The following is a 24,350-nucleotide window of genomic DNA, read 5'->3' on the forward strand; positions in this document are numbered from 1 at the left end:
ACAGGTAGTTAAACTTGTTACGATTTTCATATAAAATTGGTTATAACTTTATAAATACCCCCTATAACATACCAAACCTTTATATTTTTGTAATCGAAAAGTTATGAGGATTTCGAATATAAAATAAAATATAGGGTGTTCTATTTAAAAAAAACATAAGTTTGGTCTGCCACTATTTTATCGAACACCCTGTAACATTCTAGCTAATTTTGTAATGTGAAGCTCAAAGTTCGCTACAATTTTTGTTATTAAGTATTATCGCTATCTATTACTATAACGGATCTACGGAGCTTCACCCCACTAATAATTAATCACCCTGTATAATAGCAGTTAAATATTGCATTGTTAGTTAGTTCTAAGCTATCCTGAAAATTTCAGGTGTCTAGGTAGCCTAGAACTATTTTTAAAATAGATTAAAAAATTTGCGGAGTCCGTGACACCAACCAAGCCAAGTATATAAAAAGATTTTAAAATGGTACAGCTCTTATAAGAAAAGAGATATTCGGATAATCCAAAGAATAAAATTTTAATGATGCCTCCGGAATAATATGACAGGAATATGAAACAAAATCAGCTATTCCATTTTTGCACAGAGTTTTTTAAAGTTAAGAGAAAATAAAACTCTTCCATTCACCCCTGTATAATGCCATGCAAGCAAAATTTTTTTGTTACCAGAATAATACCAAACGATATTAATACATGTTCCTACAAACTGGTGCAAGAATCTTGAAAATCGGAGCACAAATAATAAAGTTATAAACTGTCAAACTTAATCAAAAATTTTGGGTGGCGTAATTTTGTGTCAGTGAGTGTATATTATTTAGTGAATACTTCTAATCCACTTGGGGATGACACCCCCCAAACTCAATTAATAATTTAAAATTCAGAATATACAGGGTGGGCCAAAGAAAAGAATACATTTTTACGATACATACATCTGTCATTTGTCAACCTCCTCCCTTCCATGTCCCCAACACCTTATTTTAAATAGGGAATAGGGGTCGTGTGGTAGCTCATTTGAAAGGGTATTCAATTCTCTATTCAGTAATATAAACATTAGCATAATTAACATAAGAGGGTGTCCAAAAAAAAAATTTTTAATTAAATTAATTGACATAAAAAAAGAATGTTGTTCTGAAGCTATTTCCTTGTGGCATTTTTATAATGAACTATTTTAAATGGGAAATAAGCCACAATTTTACCAAAAACTGAATTTATTAACGTTTCGATGCCCAAGTCGGGTGTCGTTGTCAAAATACAAAATAATGTCAAAATAAATTATTTTGTATTTTGACAACGACACCCGACTTGGGCGTCGAAACGTTAATAAATTCAATTTTTGGTAAAATTGTGGCTTATTTCCCATTTAAAATAGTTCATTATAAAAAAAGAAGAATGTGTATAATTTATTTTATTTAAAATATATTTTACTATTGTCAGAAAATATAAATAAATGTTTATTTCACAAATAAACTATATACTATAATAGACTATAACTATAGACTATAAACAAGAAGGCGTGTTCATCGAACGGGCTCTGGGGTAGTTGTAACCTGACTCTAATTTTCATCGAAAAATCATATTTAGCGCTAAGATCCAACAGATGTTAAAGTATAAAAATTAAGATAGATATTTTTTTTTTGTTTATTTGAAATAATTCCCAAGGATATAAAATGTTAACAGCGATCAGAAAATCCAAAAATATTACCCATAAAATAAGTATAGCACAACCTCTTAAATTTGTGGGGCCATAAAAAGAAAGCAGAGTAAGGATAATGGTTTCCCAATTTAAACACCATTCTAAACATCTGTTACCAATTGCTAAAATCACGTTGTTTATGGTAATTAATGGCTCTTTTTTTGCTCTAATCCATTAAACCGTAAAACATTCTATCTCGACAACACTTCCCTTTAATGACTATAACGAAAGTTCTATAAAGTTTTAAGTGCCATTAAATCCTTTTTTACTGTTATATTCCGCATATCTAAATTAAAACGAACTTTTAATTGGATATGAATAGTCAGCCGGATGGTGTGAGTGCGAGTGCGAGATGCTGCTGAATAAAGTATTGAAATATGATTTAGGGAGATTTCAGTCCATTTTTTGGATGCAGAGAAAAGTCATATAAAGGGTAAGAACAAAAGTTTATACCGAGGCCAAAATTTGACAAAAAATTCTTCTTATTAACGTGCCCTATCAAGTCCACTTGACGTTGGTGATGAACATGGCAAAACTGTCTCTGTCTCGAGGTATTGTAAATAGTTGCTCTACTTTCTTAATTCCTGTCCACTCCTGCTTTCTACCAACCCCTCTACGTCCTTCGATTTTATCCATCATAATAAGTAGAATAATATTATATCGGTCTCCCCTTACTACGTGTCCAAAATACCTGGCCATCTTACTATATTTGATGTTATTAAGCAGCTCGCGAGAAGCATTTGCTCTCTTAAGAACTGCTACATACAGGGTGGGGTGGGGCTTTAGTGTGACAAAGTCCAATTACTCGTTTGTCATAAGAGATACAAAAAAAGTTGTTTAGGTAAAAGTTGAGGCATGGATAGGACCATAATCTAAAAATATTTTTAGATATACAGGGTCACCCGTATTGACAGGGTGACACAAACTTATGTTTTTTTAAATGGAACAGCCTGTATATTTTTACATTTTTGGATTCTCCTCAATGTCTTCTTTCTCAAAATATAGGATTTTGTAATATTATACGAGCTAGTTTAAAAGATAATTACGTTTTATTGTTAATTTCGTAGCAATATTATTCGTAGCAACACCCTGTAGAATTGTAGTGATTTGACGTTAAAGTTTATATTTATGGTCAAACGATTTTTAATATAGTCTACTATTGTTAAACATTAATAATATAGCGAAAAATTTAATATTAACATACAGGGTTGGTCAAAACTCGAAATGAGTATTTTTTGAGTTTTCTTAAATGGAACACCCTGTAATTTAGTATTCTATTGAAATTATATTTTATGGTACTTTTTTATTTCTTAAGCATTCCCTATACCTAAGTGCTTTAAATTTTGAGTTATTCGTGATTATTTAATCCAAACATTAATTGCAACAAAAATTGCGTGAAATTTTATTAGGCGGCTCTGCAAATATTCAATCAACAATAATTTTTCAAAAAAAAAGTAGATATTAATCTAGACTGATCCTTAATTTATTAATATTGGATGAGATATCCAAATACCTACGCAGTTAAGATTGTTGGTGCGTAAAATATGAATAAAAACATATAAGATTCCACCTAATAGGCTATGACAATAAATTGGCTAAAACATTTGACATTATATTATTTTTATGTTTTCAGTTGCTTTGTTACCATTACTAATATTAATTTTTTTATTAAGTAACTGATGAGTAACTGACTAAAATAGTTTTTGTGCTAGGAGAGTATAACAAAAATGTGCAACTAGCAATAAGAATTTTTCATCAGCAATTCCCTGATACACAAAAACCAAGAAGAGAAACTTTTGAAAGTATACTAAAACGGTTTCAACGGACTGGATACTGAATTACCAGAAACCTGATCGAATAGAAACTATTGTAAATGAATAAATTTAATTAAATGTCATCCTTAGTGCAACTGAGGATCTGCATATTAGGAAGAACGTTCTTATAATCTAACTATATAGACCTAGACTGTTGAAAGCCTTTTAGGGTACTTTCAAAAGTTTCTATTCTTGTTTTTCGTCTATCAGGAATTGCTGATGAGAAATTCTTATTGCTAGTAACATATATTTGTTATACTCTCCTAGCACAAAAACAATTTTGATCAGTTACTCATCAGTTACTCATTTGAGAAATTCATATTACTAATAGTAACAAAGCAACTGGAACTATTAAAATAGTATAATGTCAACTGTTTTAGCAAATTTATTGTCATAGCCAACTAGGTAGAATCTTATATGTTTGTATTAATATTTTACTCACCAACAATTTTAACTAACTTTTGGATATCTCATCCAATATTAATAAGTTAAGGATCAGTCTAGATTAGTATCTACTTTTTTTTTAAATATTTTTCATTGAATATTTGCACAGCCACTTAATAAAAATTCACGTAATTTTTGTTGCAATTAATGTTTGGATTAAATAATCACGAATTACTCAAACATTAAAGCACTTAGGTATAGGGAATGCTTAAGAAATAAAAAAAGTACCATAAAATATCATCTCATTAGGATACTAAAATATAGGGTGTTCTATTTAAGGAAACTCAGAAAATACTCATTCCGAGTTTTGACCAACCCTGTTAATTAATATTAAACTTTTCGCTATAATATTAATGTTTAACAATAGTAGACTATATTAAAAATCGTTTGACCATAAATAGAAACTTTGATGTCAAATCACCACAATTCTACAGGGTATGAATATTGCTACGAAATTAAAAATAAAACGTAATTATCTTTTAAACTACCTCGTATAATATTACAAAACCCTATATTTTGAGAAAGAAGACATCGAGGAGAATCCAAAAATGTAAAAATATATAGGGTGTTCTATTTAAGAAAACATAAGTTTGTGTCACCCTGTCAATACGGGTGACCCTGTATATCTAAAAATATTTTTAAATTATGATCCTATCCATGCCCTAATTTTTATGTAAATAACTTTTTTTCGTATCTCTTACGACAAACGAGTAATTGGACTTTGTGACACTAATGCCCCACCCTGTATGTCAGCATAGCCGCCACGGTATATTTAGTATACTTCTGTGCAGCCACATTTAAAAAGCCTCCAAACGATTAATGATGGATATTTTTAATGTCCATGCTTCGACATCGTATAAGAAGATTGACCAAATGTAACATTTAATCATGCGCTTTCGAAGTTGAAGTTACAAGTTATCATTACAGAAGAATGATCTCATTTTTAAAAATGTGCGGGCTATCCCGATGCTACGTTTTATCTCTTTATCTGGATCTACCTGTTCAGTAATATGGCAACCAAGATATTAAAAATTGGGTACTGATTGAATTATATGATCATCAACATATAACCGTGAATCGTAATGTGGCAAACGGCTAAACACCATGTATTTTGTTTTTGAACAGTTTAGAGTTAGGCCAAACTCTCTTCCCATTGTATCAATGGCATTTCAAAGGCATTGTAATCCATGTATGTCCTCACTTAAAATAACTGTGTCGTCTGCATATCTGATTGTATTTATCAGAATTCCATTAACTTTCACACCTCATTCCAAATTATGCAGCGCTTCTTTAAATATTATATCTGAATATAAATTGAACAACAGTGCGGAACAACGACAGATTTCGAGATTGCTTTGTATAATAATATTTTGTTGTTTAATGAGAGTTTTGATCTGCGACCGATGAGCCAATACATGTTTCTTAGTTTGAGGCCAAGTTGCATGCGTTTAATGAATATGTATTTTGTTTAAATAGGTCACCGATCCAAGTGAATGCCCAGGTATTGGCGCTATCTGATTGTGAAAGTTGACTTAATAAACTGAATAGATGTTTCACTTCGAACGGTAAACATAATGTGTGTTGATTTTAATCCATTTGCTTTAATACGCCATCTTTTTAGCCAGTTTTTTGGACTTTATTCAGAGTAGTTTGCAGATTTCTAGAGGCTGCTGTTGGATCAGTGTGGGACGCCAAAATGGCTGTATCATCAGAAATTGTCGCAACAGTGGTAGGTCGTGTTGATGGTATGTCGGCAGTATACAATAAGTACAGGATCGGTTCCAGCACTCTACCTTGTGGAACTTCTGAATTTATTGAATGGAACTGTGTATATTCACTTCCATATTTTATTTGGAAGTACTTGTCTGTCAGACATGATTTTAAAAGTTGAAAGTGGGGATGGGGCAGTAGCTTCTTTAGTTTAAATTTCAATTCTTCATGTCACACCTTGTCGAAAACCTGAGATATATCAAAGAAAGCTGCTGAACAATATCTTTTACTATTCAAGACTTTATGTATTTGTTTTACCACTCAATGAACTTGCTTTACTGTCCCGTGTTTATTGCGGAACCCGAATTGGTGATCTGGAATTATCTTCTTGTCGTGTGTTATAGTTTTTAGGCTTTTAACATACAACTTCTCAAAAACCTTTGAAAGAATTGGCAGAGACTTACGGGTTTGCATGAAGACAACTCTTCTGTTTTTTCCCGGGTTTGGGTCTCATAACGATCTGGTTAATTTTTCAGATAATAGGGAAATAAGCTAGTCGGACTATAAAGCTTTTTTTCCTTGAGGATATATGATAGTATAAAGTTAAATATCTAAGTAATAAGACTCTATCATAGCACTTTTCAAAAAGTTTTGTAGAATTTTTCCAGATACCAAATCGAAATTCTCCAATACTAAATTTGTTTTGAGGCAGGTCGCAGTTGCCCCTGAGCGAGAAAAGTTTTTACCTTGGTTATATTTGTCCCATGCGAACTTCAAATTGTAGGTGATAAGGGATTTTCCTTTATTTCGCGACGATGAGCTGGCCAAATACCCAAGTAGGTGGACTCTAGTAAACCAAGGAAGAAGAAGAAGAAGAAGAAGAAGAAGAAGAAGAAGAAGAAGAAGAAGAAGAAGAAGAAGAAGAAGAAGAAGAAGAAGAAGATTATTTGTGACATACAATCAGCTGATTTAATTTCAAAATAGACAATCTAATGTGTCAGTAATGTATATAAAAACAGATTAAACGTCATCCAACAACTGTGTTATTTTCGATTATACGATTTACACACAAGACAAATCGTTCTAGAATAATACTTATCCTCTTTTATGTGGAAGTATATATGAGAGGATCTATCGGCTACCGTAGTTTTAGATTGTCTAGGCATAATGGCAAACAAACATATAGGAACTCTGACTATGGGTCCTCATACTTTAGAAATTCCCCCAATACTATACGAAACCAATAGAAAAAGACTCGTCGAACGACTAAAAAAAGTTATAGCGAACTCTGTTGTGCTTCTCCAAGGTGGATCTGAGATTTCCGTCTATGACTCGGACACAAGCTACATATTCAGACAGGAAGCTTACTTCAATTGGTGTTTTGGAGTTACTGAAGCTGACTGCTACGGAATTGTAGACGTTGTAACAGGAGATTGCCATTTATTCTTTCCACGTCTTCCAATAGAGTATGCGGTGTGGATGGGTCCTCTCACTCCTTTGGATGAATTTAAAAAGAAGTATAACTCACAATATGTACACTACGTGGATGAACTAAAGCAGGTACTTGAAACCCTCAACAGAGAAGCTTTACTGACGTTGAATGGTGTTAACAGTGACAGTGGTCTTATATCTAAAGCAGCTACTTTTGAGGGCATCGATAATTTTAAAGTCGACAATAAAGTACTTTTCTCAATAATAGCAGATCTTCGAGTTATTAAAACAGACTACGAGCTGGATGTATTGGAATATGTTTGTGGGATAACTTCGGCAGCGCATAGACATGTGATGAGATTTGCTAAGGCTGGAACATTCGAATATCAGTGTGAATCAGAATTCTTAAACTACTGCTATAAACATGGAGGATGCAGACATGTTGCATATACTTGTATATGTGCATCGGGGATAAATTCAGCAATTCTGCATTATGGACACGCTGGAGCTCCAAACAACTATCAACTGGAAAATGGAAAATTGTGCCTATTTGATATGGGAGGCGAATATTTTGGCTACGCCGCAGATATTACAGTAACCTTTCCTGTCAATGGTAAATTTTCTCCTCAACAAATAATCATCTATGAATCTGTTTTAAAATCAAATCAAGCTGTGCTCAAAGCTATTAAACCGGGAGTTTTGTGGAGAGATATGCATCTACTAGCCAATAGAGTCTTGTTAGAGGATCTTACGAGAGGGGGACTTCTACAAGGATCGGTAGATGATATGATGGAGGCTGATATTGCAGCTATCTTTGAACCTCACGGTTTAGGACACTTGATTGGTTTGAATGTACATGATGTTGGAGGTTACTTAGAAGGGAACCCAGAGCGATCCACAAGACCTGGGCTAAAAAGTTTAAGAACTTCTAGGATTTTGGAAAAAAATATGGTCCTTACTGTGGAACCTGGCTGTTATTTCATTAATATGCTATTGGATAATGCCCTAGCCGATTGTTACAAATCCAAATTCTTTGTCAAAGATGTTATTAATACTTATAGAAATTTTGGTGGTGTTCGTATTGAAGATAATGTCATAGTTACAGAAGATGGTATACGAAATTTAACCAAAGTGCCACGGACTGTTCAGGAAGTTGAAGACTGGATAGCTGGAAAAGATGAAGATAACAAGTATACATGAATATTAAAAATATGACAAAAGCTTGATATTTTGATAAATTTTAGATTTATATTATTTCTGTGATTATTACACCAAGAATAATATTGCATAATATTAATTATGTCTTTCTAGGTTTCTATTTTTTTTAAGTTGTCCATGCATGGTAGCATGCATATTTAGCTTGACCTTGGCCTTATCACTTTGAAGCTTCAAACTTTTACGAGCAAATTCGTAGACTTTTTCAATTTTCTTTCAAATTTTTAATGTGTGTCAGCGATAAACTATTTTCTTCGCAGGAAGGCAATCTTCCAAAAATAAGATCTTCAGGAAACTTCATTTTTCTTCCGGTGATAATCACCGATAAACAATGATGGTCACTTCATGTTTGGAACTTCGATAGGCTAGCAGAAATAGAATAATTAAAGTATACCAATATTTCTGATGATCAGCGAACAACACTTAAAGGTATTGACAAACAGTTTCGTTATGATAGTACGAGATCCGAATAGGAGGTCAAAATGTACCCATCTGCCGGATGGAACATTTTTTTATTAAATTTCATACATAGACCAATATTTATAGCATGGGTTGCCTATCAAAATCGTGTGATAGCTATCCATAAGGGGGGGCGAAGGGGTTAAAATCAATATTCCAAACACATTTTTTTAAGTGTGGTATAATTTTTTATTTTTAAATTAAATAGGCATATTCAGTACAACTCATAGATTACTCAAGAAAACATTCAAGAAAAAATACTGAAAAATAAGCCAACGTGGTAAATTTTTAAAAGACACCTCAAAATATAATGAATTTTGTGGTGGACATCAGAACTCATCATTGAATCGTGGTAAACAAAAAATTCAAAAAGATTTTATTAGCTTATGAGTTTGTCGAGGTAACGCTGTCAAGTTTTTTTAGTTTTATCTAATTTTGATTTTTGATATCACTCAGAAATCTAAACAAAGAATTTTTTTTCAAAAAAGGGTGAATATCAATATATTTATTATTGCTAAACAAAAAATAAGCATAAAACAAAAATATCTTGACAGCGTTACCTCAAGGAATGTCTAAAGAAAATATATACAAAATTCCTGGTAAGTTGGTCAAGTAGTTTTTGAGTTACAATATCTATATTATAATAATATAATATATAATGTTCTTAAATTCCTAAGTGGACCATAGAGCTTCCGTGAAAACGCGCCATCGTGTTCTATTTTGCGCTAGGGAGTTCACCTCATTCCAAGACTTTCCTTGACTTCTTATCTCGTCCATGATGGATCTTCTCCAAGTTTGTGCTGGGCGACCTCTTTTTCTTTTTCCTTAAGGATTCCACTCTAGGGCAGTTTTCGCAATACTGGAACTATCTTTTCGGAGTGTGTGACCTATCCACCCCCAATTTATGGATTTTATTTCATTTTCTACCCTCTTTTGTTGGGTCAGGTGTAGCAGATCTTCGTTTCTGATGGTGTTTGGCCAGAAAATACGGACAATTATTCGTAGACATTTGTTAACAAAGACCTGCAATTTGTCTGTAAGGGATTTTGTCACTTTCCAGGTTTCACATCCATAGAGTAGAACAGACATATAACATTTGACTGGAATATTCGGATCTTTGTCATTGTAGTATATTCCCCAGACCTCCAAACAGGGTTAAGCATGCTGAATGCTTGTTGAGCTTTTCGTATCCTCATACGAATATCGTTTTCTGTACCTCCGCTTTCTGTTATGACACTTTCAAGGTACGTGAAGTTTTCCACATTTTCAATCTGCATGTCGATATTAAAGAGTTACAAAGTCTACAGCCTGAAAAAAGCAGTTTTGAGAAAAACGCGTTTAACGTATTGTCAACTTTAATTTTCAATTTCTTTTTTGTCTGTCAAATGGTAAAGTGATGCACACCGAAATATGTTTTTAAATCGCGGAATAATTTACAAAAGAAAATAAGAACAGCTGTTGACCGTTTCTCACTACGCTCAAGCGCGTTGGCACGAACTTGCTATAAAACGAGTCGAAGGTAGGGAGGTAGAGAAATTGTGTTAAATAGCCTAGCTTCGACTCGATTTGTAGCAGGTTCGCGCCAGCACGCTTGAACGTAATAAACAACGGTCAACAGCTGTTTCTATTTTCCTTTGTAAATTACTCCGCGATTCAAGAAGATATTCCGGTGTGCATCATTTTACGATTTGAAAGACAAAAAGAAATTGAAAATAAAAGTTGACAATACTTTAAACGTATTGAAGAAGTAATAGAAATATAATACCTTGGAATTACATTGTCAAGCTAAGAAGACGTGGACAAAGAAGTGAGAAATCAAGTACAAAAAGCCAATAGACTGGCAGGATGCCTTAATAACACTATATGGCGAAACCGACATATTAACAGAGATGAAGTCAAGAATTTATAAAGCCAGAGTAGGACCAATAATAAAATATGCATCAGAAACAAGACCCGATACAGCCACAACACTAATACTACTAGAATCGGCAGAGATGAGTTTACTGAGAAAAATTATAGGAAATACGTTGAGAGATCGAAAGATGAGTGAAGCCATTAGAAGACAATGTAACGTACAGGGTTATTCACTATATTTTGACCCCCCTGTAAACTGCTTTATTTACAGAATTAGAAAAAAATGTAAAATACAAAAGTTATTCGATTTTTAAATTATGATTTTTTGACATATATATCGTACTAGTGACGTCATCCATTTGGGCGTGATGACGTAATCGACTATTTTTTTAAATACGAATAGGGGTCGAGTGCTAGTTCATTTGAAAGGTTATTCAATTCCCTAATCAGTAATATAAACATTAACATGATTAATTGTACAGGGTGCCCAAAAAAAAAATTTTTAATTAAATTAATTGACACAAAAAGAAGAATGTATGTAATTTATTTAATCCAAAATACATTCTACTGCTGTCAGAAAACAGAACTAAATGTTTATTGAACAAATAAACATTACTTTTCACTTAAATTCAATGTTCAAGCTGCCACCCATATGCCTCTTGGCAGTTTGAACATTGAATTTAAGCAAAAATCAATGTTTATTTGTGCAATAAACTTGTATTTCTGCTTTCTAACAGCAGTAAAATGTATTTTAAATTAAATAAATTACATACATTCTTCTTTTTGTGTCAATTAATTTATTTAAAAAAAAATTTTGGACACCCTGTATAATTAATCATGTTATTGTTTACATTACTGAATAGGGAATTAAATAACCTTTCAAATGAGCTAGCACTCAACTCCCATTCCCATTTAAAAAAATAGTCGATTACGTCATCACGCCCAAATGGATGCAGTCACTATTACGATATATATATATGTCAAAAAAGCTTAATTTAAAAATCGAATAACTTTAGTATTTTACATTTTTTTCTAATTCTGTAAATAAAGCAGTTTACGGGGGGTCAAAATATAGTGTATAAACAGTGTATATACAGTTTATATATATATATATATATATATATATATATATATATATATATATATATATATATACAGTGTATAAACGAATGGACACTAAATAGAAAAAAGACAATGGAGTAACCACATAAGCAGAATGAGGGAGACACATGTGGTTAAAATAGCAAGAGATAAATCACCAATCGGTAGAGGAAATATCGGCCTACCGCGCAAACGATGGAGTGACAACCTTCCATAGAGGTAACAAGCAGGATTGCTTATAAAGAGAAAGAAGAAGCTCTGATTGCGGATAAAGAGATGTAGTGCGAGTTTTCTTTTGACTTTTCTTGACTCAGATTTGATTGATAACAGATTTGTTGCTACTAATCGCATAGAATTTTAAGTTCGAAAAACCCTAAAGCGACGTATGCTCTTGAAGGGAAGAAATCATTTATCCAAAATCTCAGAACGTGAAGTTCAAATATATCTATAACATTATCTAATATATATAACATATATCTAGAACATTATCTATATATTATCTATTATATCAAGAACAAAAAAAATTACCACCAGCAGTAGAACATCCAGAAAATACATCAGGCCACTTAAAGGCCAACCAGAAAAATCCCAATATATAGGCCTTTGCCCCAACCTAGTTACATTGTTTAAAGCATACTTAAAGTCCGTCTAATTTACTTACCGTTGCACGTCATTATCTACGTTAGATATCTAAGTTGACATTGTTGCCCAATTACAAAAAATTCTTGAATTCATTTTAAATCAAATACATCACACAATTTTTGCGGAAGTGGATTATATAGCAAAACAAATTAATATTCAATGTAAATAAATAAAACCTTTAGAAATAGAAAACAAGAATTAAGTTATAATCTTACGTTAAAGCACATATTAAAAACAGTAAATATAATGAAACAAATACTATAAACAAATATGAAGTAATTGATGGATTCGACCGTTACTTGATGGAAGTTCATTTTATCTAACAATAAAACGCTGAAAACGTTTGTTTTCTATACTTCCACAAAATTTATTATAACTAAGTGACTACAGCTGTTTCGGCGGAGTGCCTTTCTCAAGTGATATAGTTTACAATGTGTTTGCCTTTTTAAGTCTTCAACTGAAGAGGTTGAGGAGTGGGGAGCTGTTTGTCTCGAGTTGGTCATTTAGAATTATATCTGTATTTTTCAGTTTATTAATTTCCATAGATTCTAAAAAAGATAGCTTAAGGCCTTTATTTTGAATATGTAGAATTTGAAACTCTTCATTGAAAGAATGATTATGATCTAGAAGGTGAAGTGCGTATGTAGAAGTGTCTGTTTTTCTATTGTTGAATGCCCTTTTGTGTTCTGCTATCCGTTTGTCAAAAGTTCTGCCAGTTTGACCGATGTACGTTTTCGGACAGTCACCACAAGTTAGTTTGTACACACCACTCTGTAGTTGCTTTCTCTTTCGGCTTTTATTGTTCTTAATATATTTGCTTAAGTTGTTGTTAGTTCTGAAAGCTGGTGTTATTCCTTTCTTTTTTATGTATCTGGCTATCTTTGTTGTTATCTTGCCAGTATATGTGAGAGAGCAGAAGGTACTGGGTTCTTTCTGTGGTGGTGGATACACTAATTTCAGGGCTTTCTTATGGAGTTTTTGGTTTAAAATTTTGTTAACTGTTTGTTCGTTAACAAAATTTTAAAACAAAATTTTAAACCAAAAACTCCATAAGAAAGCCCTGAAATTAGTGTATCCACCACCACAGAAAGAACCCAGTACCTTCTGCTCTCTCACATATACTGGCAAGATAACAACAAAGATAGCCAGATACATAAAAAAGAAAGGAATAACACCAGCTTTCAGAACTAACAACAACTTAAGCAAATATATTAAGAACAATAAAAGCCGAAAGAGAAAGCAACTACAGAGTGGTGTGTACAAACTAACTTGTGGTGACTGTCCGAAAACGTACATCGGTCAAACTGGCAGAACTTTTGACAAACGGATAGCAGAACACAAAAGGGCATTCAACAATAGAAAAACAGACACTTCTACATACGCACTTCACCTTCTAGATCATAATCATTCTTTCAATGAAGAGTTTCAAATTCTACATATTCAAAATAAAGGCCTTAAGCTATCTTTTTTAGAATCTATGGAAATTAATAAACTGAAAAATACAGATATAATTCTGAATGACCAACTCGAGACAAACAGCTCCCCACTCCTCAACCTCTTCAGTTGAAGACTTAAAAAGGCAAACACATTGTAAACTATATCACTTGAGAAAGGCACTCCGCCGAAACAGCTGTAGTCACTTAGTTATAATAAATTTTGTGGAAGTATAGAAAACAAACGTTTTCAGCGTTTTATTGTTAAATATGAAGTATCATCACCGCAACTGTCAAATAAATGTTACCAATTTACAAAGTATCACCTTCGTTCGATTATAGTTAGAGTGTATTCCGAAAAAATGTGCTTCATAAAAACGCTTTATAATCCATTTATACAAATTAAATGAAACATATTATTGTGTATTTCTTTAAGTTAACATTAATAGAAATCTTTAAATATTATTTCTACGCGTATATAATAAGATATGTCTAGTGGCTGTAATGCCAGTGTACTCGGCAAAGTGATTCTAAAACAGAACACACCTACCGCCTAAATATTTCGTGTTGGTATCATGTGACGCCACGGGCTATAACGCGGATGAAGTGCAACGGTAAGTAAATTAGATGGTGAATGCTCGAACTGTGTGAACTTCCTGTATTTATATATTTCTTATTTTCTGAAGTTCCAGACTTTTTTAGATATTTCGTGATTTCTCGATGACATCTCGGCTCTAGATGACTCTAGACTTCTAATACTTTTACTTTTTAGTCAAGGCACTTTTGCAACGAAAACTTTTTATTATTAAATTCGCAAAGTCTATTGAATTGAATTTTAAGCAGCACTTTAAATTATATTTTATTACTTGTAGTTTATTAGTACGCAAAGAGCGATGTATTTGAAGTGGTTACATAATTATTTCATCACAATAATTGTACCCTACACCATTAATTCGAACTGAATTGTTTCAGTAATCAAATCATACAGCCCAATAAATACCCGTCGAAATCTTCAACAGATTTGTTGCTACTCCTCGCGTAGAATTTTAAGAGCGAACAACCCTACAGCAACTTATGCTCTTAAAGGGAATGTTATCGAAACAATAACTTGTCGTGAACTGATACGGTTATTTTAACGAGCAAGAGATTGTGCTTTGGCTAAGACCAAAGAGAGCCCTCGAAGCTCTCTAAACTTTCTGGTAAAACTTTGCAGAGACGGATTTTGTTCTTAAATACTTACGCAGTGTTTTAGGTAAGTTAATCCTTTTACTTTTTGTTTGAATATCTTGAAAGTTGGGTTATTATGTATATGAAAATAACTAGGTTATACCTAGGGCAGATAGCAAGTGTACAATATCTTCTATGCAGATAGTTCTAAAATCCTTTTAAAAAAATATGAAATAATTAAGATATTGTTCGAGAACGATCGATGTGTACCACGAATCTGGGACACACGCATTCCAGTGACACAGTCATTTCCGCTGAGCAAGCGGTAAACATATTATTATATCATACATACAAAGTTGACATAGAAATAAAAGTGAAAATGTAAACAAAAACACATCGATCTAATAAATATACACGCGCCGAATAACAAGGAAATTACTAGTCAGATTGCGAGAGATTTCAGTTAAGTTTGGGGTTGCTTGCCACTTAGAGTAAAACGTAAAATTCGTCATCGGCTGAGTACTTTTCATTGTATTTAACCAATAAAGTACTGATGGGTGAATAAGTGTATTTCTGCTGGCCAACCCCCAGATAAGTGTAACATCCCTCATTTTTATAGGTACCATACAAGTAGAATATGACAAACAAGAAAGGTCAGTATATTCAATACATGAATTACACTATATTAATTAAAACAAACCAAAAAGAACGACAAAAATAATAATCTTCTTTATTAAAAGTATTTCCTCTGTTATCTATTCGGGCATCTCTGATCGCATTTTCCAGAGCTATGTTGAAAAGAAGACACATCAGTACATCTCCTTGTCGCAGCCCAACATGCGTTTCAAACGCCTGTGATTGTTCGCCCTGTATTTCGACTTTGCAAACAACTTTACGCATTGTAGCCTTAACCAATCTTATCAGTTTATCGGAGATGGGGAATTCATCCATAGCTTCATACAATTTATTTCTTAGGCATTTCTTGTATTGTTATATCCTCTAATAACCTAGGTGGTTATTGTGGTTTTGTGTTAAAATAAAAAAATTCTGTAAAACATTGATGCCTACCTTTTTTGTATTTTTAAATTTTTGAGCCTTTTAATATTCCAGACTTTTAAAATTAATACCTATGTATATGTAAAAAGGTCCTTGTACAAAATCCATAATTAACTTCTGGTTTGTGTTATCAATATTGTTAAAACAGTGTATCCCTAATAGATTTTAATAATGTTTACTGAACGTATTAACTTTTTAATTAAATTACCCATAAAACATATTCATTATAATGATGTATAATTAATGAATGTAACATTAATAACCATGTTGCAATATACATTATATTAAATTTATGAATATATCGAAAATACAATATTTTAATCCACCATAGGCGTTGTTTGTTCAGTCAAGCTTTATTTTATCAAATCCACATGAACAAAACGGGTGTTATTTGGTTTTGTTAATTGTGATAAATATTTATTTTGTCATACGTTTTGAATTTTTTTGTAATTTGTTTTGATCAAAAATATTTTAAAATCTAATTAATTTTAATCAAAATTGAATCTAATTTTAATCATACCCACAAATTCAAATAAAAATTAAGAATATTAAGTCCTTCTAGGAAACAGGAGATTGTAATACAGGGTGTTTCATTGGGAAAGTAACATACGTTAACTGCAGAAAAAGGACACTTAGGCGGTCTCAAAAGTACAATACTTAATGGGTCTTACTCCATTAATAACAAAGATACTGAGTGTTTTATCTATTTTGCCATTTTCTTAATTGGTTCATAACTTCTTAACCACACTGTATATTTATTTTATATTTGGCACACAAATATTGTTTAAGGTGTACAATAAATTAAGTTATTTACAATTGTAAAAAATCCAGGTCCGGATTAAAAAAAATTGGAAAAATATTCCAACCCAAAAACAACACCCTGTACATTAAATTTTTTTAAAATGGATTTTTCAGTTGAAAAGATGATTAAAAACAAAATTTAGGGGTATACTTTGAATTTTTGGCAAAATGATTTTTCTGGTCAAATTTTGAATTTAAATTCTGAAATTATGTGAATTTCGAGAGCTCTAAGTAGAAAAAAATTGAAATACAGCTTACAACTTATCAACCGCACTGTATATTCATTTTATATTTAACACGCGAATATTCTTTTAGGTGTCCAATCAATTAATTTATTTACAAATAAAAAAAAATCCAGGTTCGGATTAAAAAATATTGTATAAATGTTCCGACCCAAAAAACACCCTGTATATTAATTTTTTTTTAAATGGATTTTGCATTTAAAGAGGAGCTGAAAAACTAAATTTAACGGTATACTTTGAATTTTCGGCAAAATAATTTTTCTGGTAAAATTTTGAATTTGAATTCTGAAATTATGTGAATTGCGAAGCTCAAAGTAAAAAAAAATAAAATATGATTTAATTTTAATTAATACCATTATGTAATCTAAGTTGGTAAAATATTAACATTTTGACACATAACAATAATTTTTAATGGTGGTAATTTTGAATAAGTACTTTAGTTTTGAATAGTTATGCTGCACATTTTCTCTGTTTTGTTATAATTTTTAGATACTTTGTTGATTAAAGTGATGTATTCTTTATTGATTCTTTATTATTTATTCATTATTTAAAGATTAATATTCGCCATAAACTATTTGTCACAGATAATAAAAACACTGAAATGTTTTAACATTTTACCAATTTAGATTAAATAATGGTATTAATTACAATTAAGTCGCATTTTAATTTTTTCTACTTAGAGCTCTCGCTATTGACATAATTTCAGAATTCAAATTCAAAATTTTATTAGAAAAATCATTTTGCCGAAAATTCAAAGTATACCACTAAATTTAGTTTTTCATCATCTTTTCAAATCCAAAATCCATTTTAAAAAAATTTAATATACAGGGTGTTTTTATGGGTCGGAACTTTTTTACAATATTTTTTAATCCAGACCTGGATTTTTTATAATTGTAAATAAAATAATTGATTGGACACCTAAAAGAATATTCGCGTGTTAAAAATAAAATAAATGTACAGTGCGGTTAACAAGTTGTAAGTTGTATTTATTTTTTTTTCTACTTAGAGCTCTCGCAATTCACATACATAATTTCAGAATTCAAATTCAAAATTTAACCAGAAAAATCATTTTGCCGAAAATTCAACATATACCACTAAATTTAGTTTTTCATCCTCTTTGCAACTAAAAAATCCATTTTAAAAAAATTTAATATACAGGGTGTTTTTTTGGGGTCGGAACATTTTACAATGTTTTTTAATCTGGACCTGGATTTTTTATAATTGTAAATAAAATAATTGATTGGACACCTAAAAAAATATTCGCGTGTTAAATATAAAATAAATATACAGTACGGTTAACAAGTTGTAAGTTGTATTTAATTTTTTTTCTACTTAGAGCTCTCGCAATTCACATAATTTCAGAATTCAAATTCAAAATTTGTCGAGAAAAATCATTTTGCCGAAAATTAAAAGTATACCAAATTTAGTTTTTCATCCTCTTTTCAACTAAAAAATCCATTTTAAAAAAAATTTAATGTACAGGGTGTTTTTTTTGGGTCGGAATATTTTTCTAATATTTTTTAATCCGGGCCTGGATTTTTTACATTTGTAAATAAATTAATTTATTGTACATCTTAAATGATATTTGCGTGCAAAATATAAAATAAATATACGGTGTGGTTAAAAAGTTTGAACCAAATAAGAAAATGGCAAAATAGATAAAACACCCAGTATCTCTGTTAGTAATGGAGTAAGACCTATTAAGTATGGTATTTTTGAGACCGCCTAAGTGTCCTCTTTCTACAGTCAACGTATGTTACTTTCCCAATGAAACGCCCTGTATATGAATTTTGTAAAGACAAATGACAAAGACATTTTGTAAACGACATAATAATTGCCAACACCTGGTATAGCTGCCGAAATGAGTACTATATACTTGGAAAGCCCCATTTGATGCTATCAGAACCAGGGAGGAACTTTTTATGCTAAAATACTGTCCTGCCAGTACTAACTAATTCATCCCCACTTAATTCCATCATTCCAATAGACAATATTTGGACATTTTGCGAAATTGTGAGAAAAAGAACTCTCTTCTATAGCGCCCACCTGAAGGTCAACAACGAGCTTTTCCACTACGATCCGTCTAAAGGTCGCGTCATATTATAATGCACGTCGCGTTTTCGGCACGTAGCGTTTGCGGACCGGCAATCGGACTACCCGTTCACATTTTCATACATAGAACGTTTCCGTTGGTTTCAGTTTGGTGCGGTGCAGATGTGTTTATTGTCACAAAGCGATGAAAACACATGCATACATGACAAAATTGCCTCGAAAACTATTTTTTAAATTAGACCGGGCAGTAGCGTCGCCCCCGTTAGCGAAAATATTTCGATTAGATTTTTTTGCACAAACTTACTCAAAAAGAGGTCCTTATAACACATTCACAGGGCGCCGGGCGGTGCCGTTGTCAAAAGATTGTTTTAACAATTTTTGTTAAAGAAATTCACAAAAATAATTTTTTCATTACGAACGATTTTTTTAAATAATTTGGGTTATTTTTAGCAAAAAAGGTATCTTGTGATTTTTCTCTAAAATTGATTGTTGTCGAGTTATACGCGATTTAAAATTTGAAAAGTACGGAAATGGCCATATAACTGGACAACAATCAATTTTAGAGAAAGAGACCTTTTTTGCCCAGAATAACTCAAATTATTATTAATTTGGGTTTAATTAAATTATTAATAAAAAATTATTTTTGTGAATTTGTTTAACAAAAATTGTTTAAACAATTTTTAGACCACGGCACCGCCCGGAATCCTGTTGATGTGTTATAATGACCTCTTTTTGAGTAAGTTTGTGCAAAAAAATCTAATTTCGCTAACGGGGGCGACGATACAGTTAGACTATAGAGGTAATTGTTAATAGTTAAAAATAACAGCTTTGTAATAAAATAATGACAAAAATCTCTTCAGGACCTTGAAGAAGTTGTTTGAAACTTGATTTGGTCACTTATTGAAATTCATAATAATAATTTTTAATCGAGTTATTAAGCCTTGAAAATAGCCATTTTCGCAATTTTAGAGAAAAATGACAAGAAACCTTTTTTGCTCAGAATTACCCAAATTATCTAAAAAAAATATTGCTCGAATGAAAAAAGATTTTTGTGAATTTGTTTAAAAAAGATTGTTTAAACAATTTTTCGACCACGGCACCGCCTGGCACCCTGTGGATATGTTATAAGAACCTCTCTTTGAGTAAATTTGTGCAAAAAATCGAATCGGAATAATTTCGCTAGCGAGGGCGACGATACTGACCGGTCTAAATACTCTGTATCAAATTCAAAGAAATACCTAAATAAACAACGAGGGGAAAACGACCCGTAGCTGTCAACATCCGAAAAATATTGTTTTCGAATGAACCGAACGCAAACGTAACGTGTCTTATACGCTACGTTACGTGTCTTATACGCACAATATAAATTGTTCAATTTAAAAACCATTAAATTATATTGTTCGCAAACGAAACGATACGTGCCGAAAACGCGACGTGCATTATAATATGACGCGACCTTAAGGATCAACTCGAGTACCACTCATCACTCGAGGGTACATAAACATCTCTTTCGCTATTACTCGCTTGAGGGTAAACAGCCTTTCTTTTGGGCTAAAACGAACATCATAATTAGTAATCTCTCTCTATCATGTGTTAGCTTTTGTTTGGCTACACATGTCCGCTAAATAGTTAAATACAATAACCGTTAACCGATACGGACAATCAAAGGTCGTGCGCATACAGGTAATTCGCGACTGTTACGGCATACACCAGTTCGCGGTAGTTCAAACGCGAGACACGTGGAATAGTCAATTCGTGTGTGACCGGCATTAGTGTTCGAGACAAAAAACGTGCGAAGGCTTTACAAATTGGTAAGACTTTTTGGACATCTTGGATATTAAAGCACCCTATGTAACGCACAGCTGAATGTGGCTGAAGTTTTATGTTTGTGGGTCACAGTGTTGCCATGCTGTTTTCTATATATTTCTTTCATAATTTCAATCAATGTTAAATGTACCTACAAGAATAATAGAATAATAACGTTTACTTCTCCGTCATTATACTAGGTAAAATGACAAATGAGGTGTCAAATCAAAGCTTATAATCCAAGGATAGTACTAAATGTGAGAAATTAGACCTAGATTGTCTGTCCCTTAAAAAATAAGCGTTATATTGGGGATTTCTAATGTTGATATTAAAAGTTGCACTATTTTTTTTATAAAAAATTTTGATCTAAAACTTACCAGAAAACTTCTTTGAACTCTTTACTTTAAAATAAACGTGATTGAGAAGCTAAATTTTAAACTTCGTCACACAACTTTTGCGATTTAACTTTGCAATGCACAAATCCGCACCTTTTTCTTTGAAAAATTAATAACCTTTATCATGATAAGAATAAAAACTTGGGGCAGAAACCTATGTCTTCAGAAATGTTACAACTATATAGTGTAAAAATTTCAGCAAAAAATATTAAAATGGAACAGAGTTGTAGCGAGATAAACGCAAAAAAACGTGATTTCTTTTTTTTAGTTTTAGGTTAAAATTGCGATTTTGACAATGTTCCCCCACATAATATTCAAAATAAACTTCATTTTCGTTTTCAGCACCCTCGAAAATATAAAGTATGAATAAAATTAGCCATTCATCCCTCTGTGGTCAGTATCTCGAAAACTAAGCGCTTTTTTGAAGGTGTCACGCTCGTGTATAATATCACAAAAATTGTAACGTGATAATATGAAAAAATAGAGGATAAGGCAACGATGTCACAAGTGATGGTCAGATCGAACGCCAAAATCTACACAGACATATTAGGGTGCTTTAATATCCAAGATGTCCGACTTTTTATATACATATTAATATTGTCTGTTGATAAACCCGTTTATATTTCCTTTTTAAACCTAGCAAAACTCATACAGTCCAACCCTAAAATTATATTTATAATTTCACATATATACTAGCTTTATCGTACAATGACATATTTGGGAACTGTCATAAGGAACCAACTAGCTACAGATCTACAAATACAACGCAGAATAGCAATGACTAAAACTTCTTTTATGAAAATGAAGTCCTTTCTTTGCAATAATCATCCCAGTTTAGAACTAAAATACAAATCATGGTTAGTGCTATTAGTCGAGGCATTGAAGCACAAAAAAAAGGCCTCACTGTCGATTTTTGAGCGAAGACGGATTTTAATGCAGTTTGGTGCGTTGGATTCGTGAGAATGTCAGGAAATTTTGTGAACTAATGTAATGAATAATAAATCTAAAATTGCATTTGTGCATAAGAAAAATGCATTTCAAAAGTGCATTTTGAAATAGGCAATTATTATAAATTTGCAACTCGGTAAATTTTCTTACTCGGGAGGTTTTTGGGGTCGCTGAAAATGAATATGAGGTCGGCGAGAGTGTGCAAACTACCTGGTGCCTGCAGCGGGTGTAATAAACGTCTTCCTCTGGAGTATTGTGGAAATTTATCATATAATTGGCTTAAACTCATTACTCGGGGGTTTTTGGGGTCACTGAAAATAAATATCGCAACGACTAAACTCTAATTTCATAGGATATTATAAAAAAACATGATTATTTTGTTCAGGATCTCCATTTGTTTTTTAATTTGGTGCTTAAAATGATGTTGGCAGTATTGATACATTCTTGACTAATTTCATGTAGGATTTATTGCTTTTCTCTCTCACACGTTTGTATACACTAATATAACGGTTACACTGTAAGCAAAACAGAACACTTTTTTTTTCTTATTTTGTTTTCCTGTTATTTAAATAATTTATTATAAAGAAGTGTAAAAAATATTTTTTTTATTTAAATGAACGTGTCTCATCAACGCAGGCCATTGACACGGTTGCAAAAGTAAGGTTTACAATATGTTTAAATTACAAGAATTAAGAAAATTAAGAATTTAAATTAAGAAATTACAATATCAGCAAAATCATAAAAAACAACATTTATATGGGGTACTACAGTGCGTCCGTAAAATAACGCATAAATTCATTATTTCGTAAACCGGCGATATTAAGGAAAAATCCCGAAACAGGTCGATTTTTATTTTTAAATTTCGATTTTTTGGCATATATATCATGCTAGTGACATCATCCATCTGGGCATGATGACGTAATCGATGATTTTTTTAAATGAGAATAGGGGTCATGTGATAGCTCATTTGAAAGGGTATTCAATTCTCTATTCACTAATATAAACATTAACATATTTATTTATACAAGGTGTTCAAAAATACATTTTTTTAATTAAAATAATTGAGACAAAAAGAAGAATGTATGTAATTTATTTAATTCAAAATAAGTTTTACTGTTGTCAGAAAATAGGAAAAAAATGTTTATTTAACAAATAAATATTGTTTTTCGCTTAAATTCAATGTTAAAGCTGCCACTCTCCTGTCTCTTGGCAGTTTGAACATTTCGTTTAAACGAAAATCAATGTTTATTTGTCAAATAAAATTTTTTTCTCTTTACTGACAGTAGTAAAATGCATTTTGAATTAAAATAAATTACATATATTCTTCTTTTTGTCTCACTTATTTTAATTAAAAAAATGTTTTTTGAACACCCTGTATAAATAATTATGTTAATGTTTATATTATTGGATAGAGAATTGAATACCCTTTCAAATGAGTTATCAATTGATCCCTGTTCCCATATAAAAAAATCATCGATTACGTCATCACGCTCAGATGGATGACGTCACTAGTACGATATATATGCCAAAAAATCGTAATTTAAAAATAAAAATCGACCTGTTTCGGGATTTTTCCTTAAAGTCGTCGGTTCACGAAATAACGAATTTATGCGTTACTTTATGGACGCACTGTATAACCGGGAGTCTTTGAGAAACATTATCACATTATTAAAGTTACTATTATCACTAAGAGTGGTGGTTTGGTCTTCATCCAGTTTATGTTGTCTTCCGGTGTTCGTGTATAGCTGGTCACTTACTGGTTTGTAATTTAGCCTGAAAAAATTGTGCAGGCTCTGATCCCACAAATATTGCATTGGACTCGAGAGAGGAAGGCAATAATGAAGAAGAAGATGATAATGATGAAGAAAATGAATTTTAAAGATAAAATAGATTACCCCAAAAACCCCCGAGTAACGAGTTTAAACTAATTATATGATAAATTACCATAATCCTCCAGAGGAAGACGTTTATTACACTCGCTGCAGGAACCAGGTACTTTGCACACTCTCGCCGACCTCATATTCGTTTTCAGCGACCCCAAAAACCCTCGAGTAAGAAAATTTACCGAGTTGCAAATTTAT

At 31.9% G+C, this 24,350-nt stretch overlaps 2 protein-coding genes across 2 annotated transcripts in view; both read left to right on the top strand.

Moving 5' to 3' along the window:
* The window catches only part of LOC114324661 (KH domain-containing, RNA-binding, signal transduction-associated protein 2-like), a 1,309,325-nt gene that overhangs the window by 991,758 nt on the left and 293,217 nt on the right, over positions 1–24,350 (top strand). The window lies entirely within an intron of this gene.
* LOC114324658 (xaa-Pro dipeptidase-like) lies at positions 6,688–8,368 on the top strand. Its single transcript, XM_050642379.1, has one exon. It carries the CDS (start codon positions 6,835–6,837, stop codon positions 8,296–8,298), a length of 1,464 nt encoding a protein of 487 aa, XP_050498336.1. The 5' UTR covers positions 6,688–6,834; the 3' UTR covers positions 8,299–8,368.

Source organism: Diabrotica virgifera, chromosome 2, assembly GCF_917563875.1.
Source record: "Diabrotica virgifera virgifera chromosome 2, PGI_DIABVI_V3a".
NCBI lineage: Eukaryota > Metazoa > Arthropoda > Insecta > Coleoptera > Chrysomelidae > Diabrotica > Diabrotica virgifera.

Coding starts and splice junctions, on each gene's coding strand:
- LOC114324658 (XM_050642379.1), top strand. CDS start 6,835: ATGGCAAACAAACATATAGGAACTCTGACTATGGGTCCTCATACTTTA.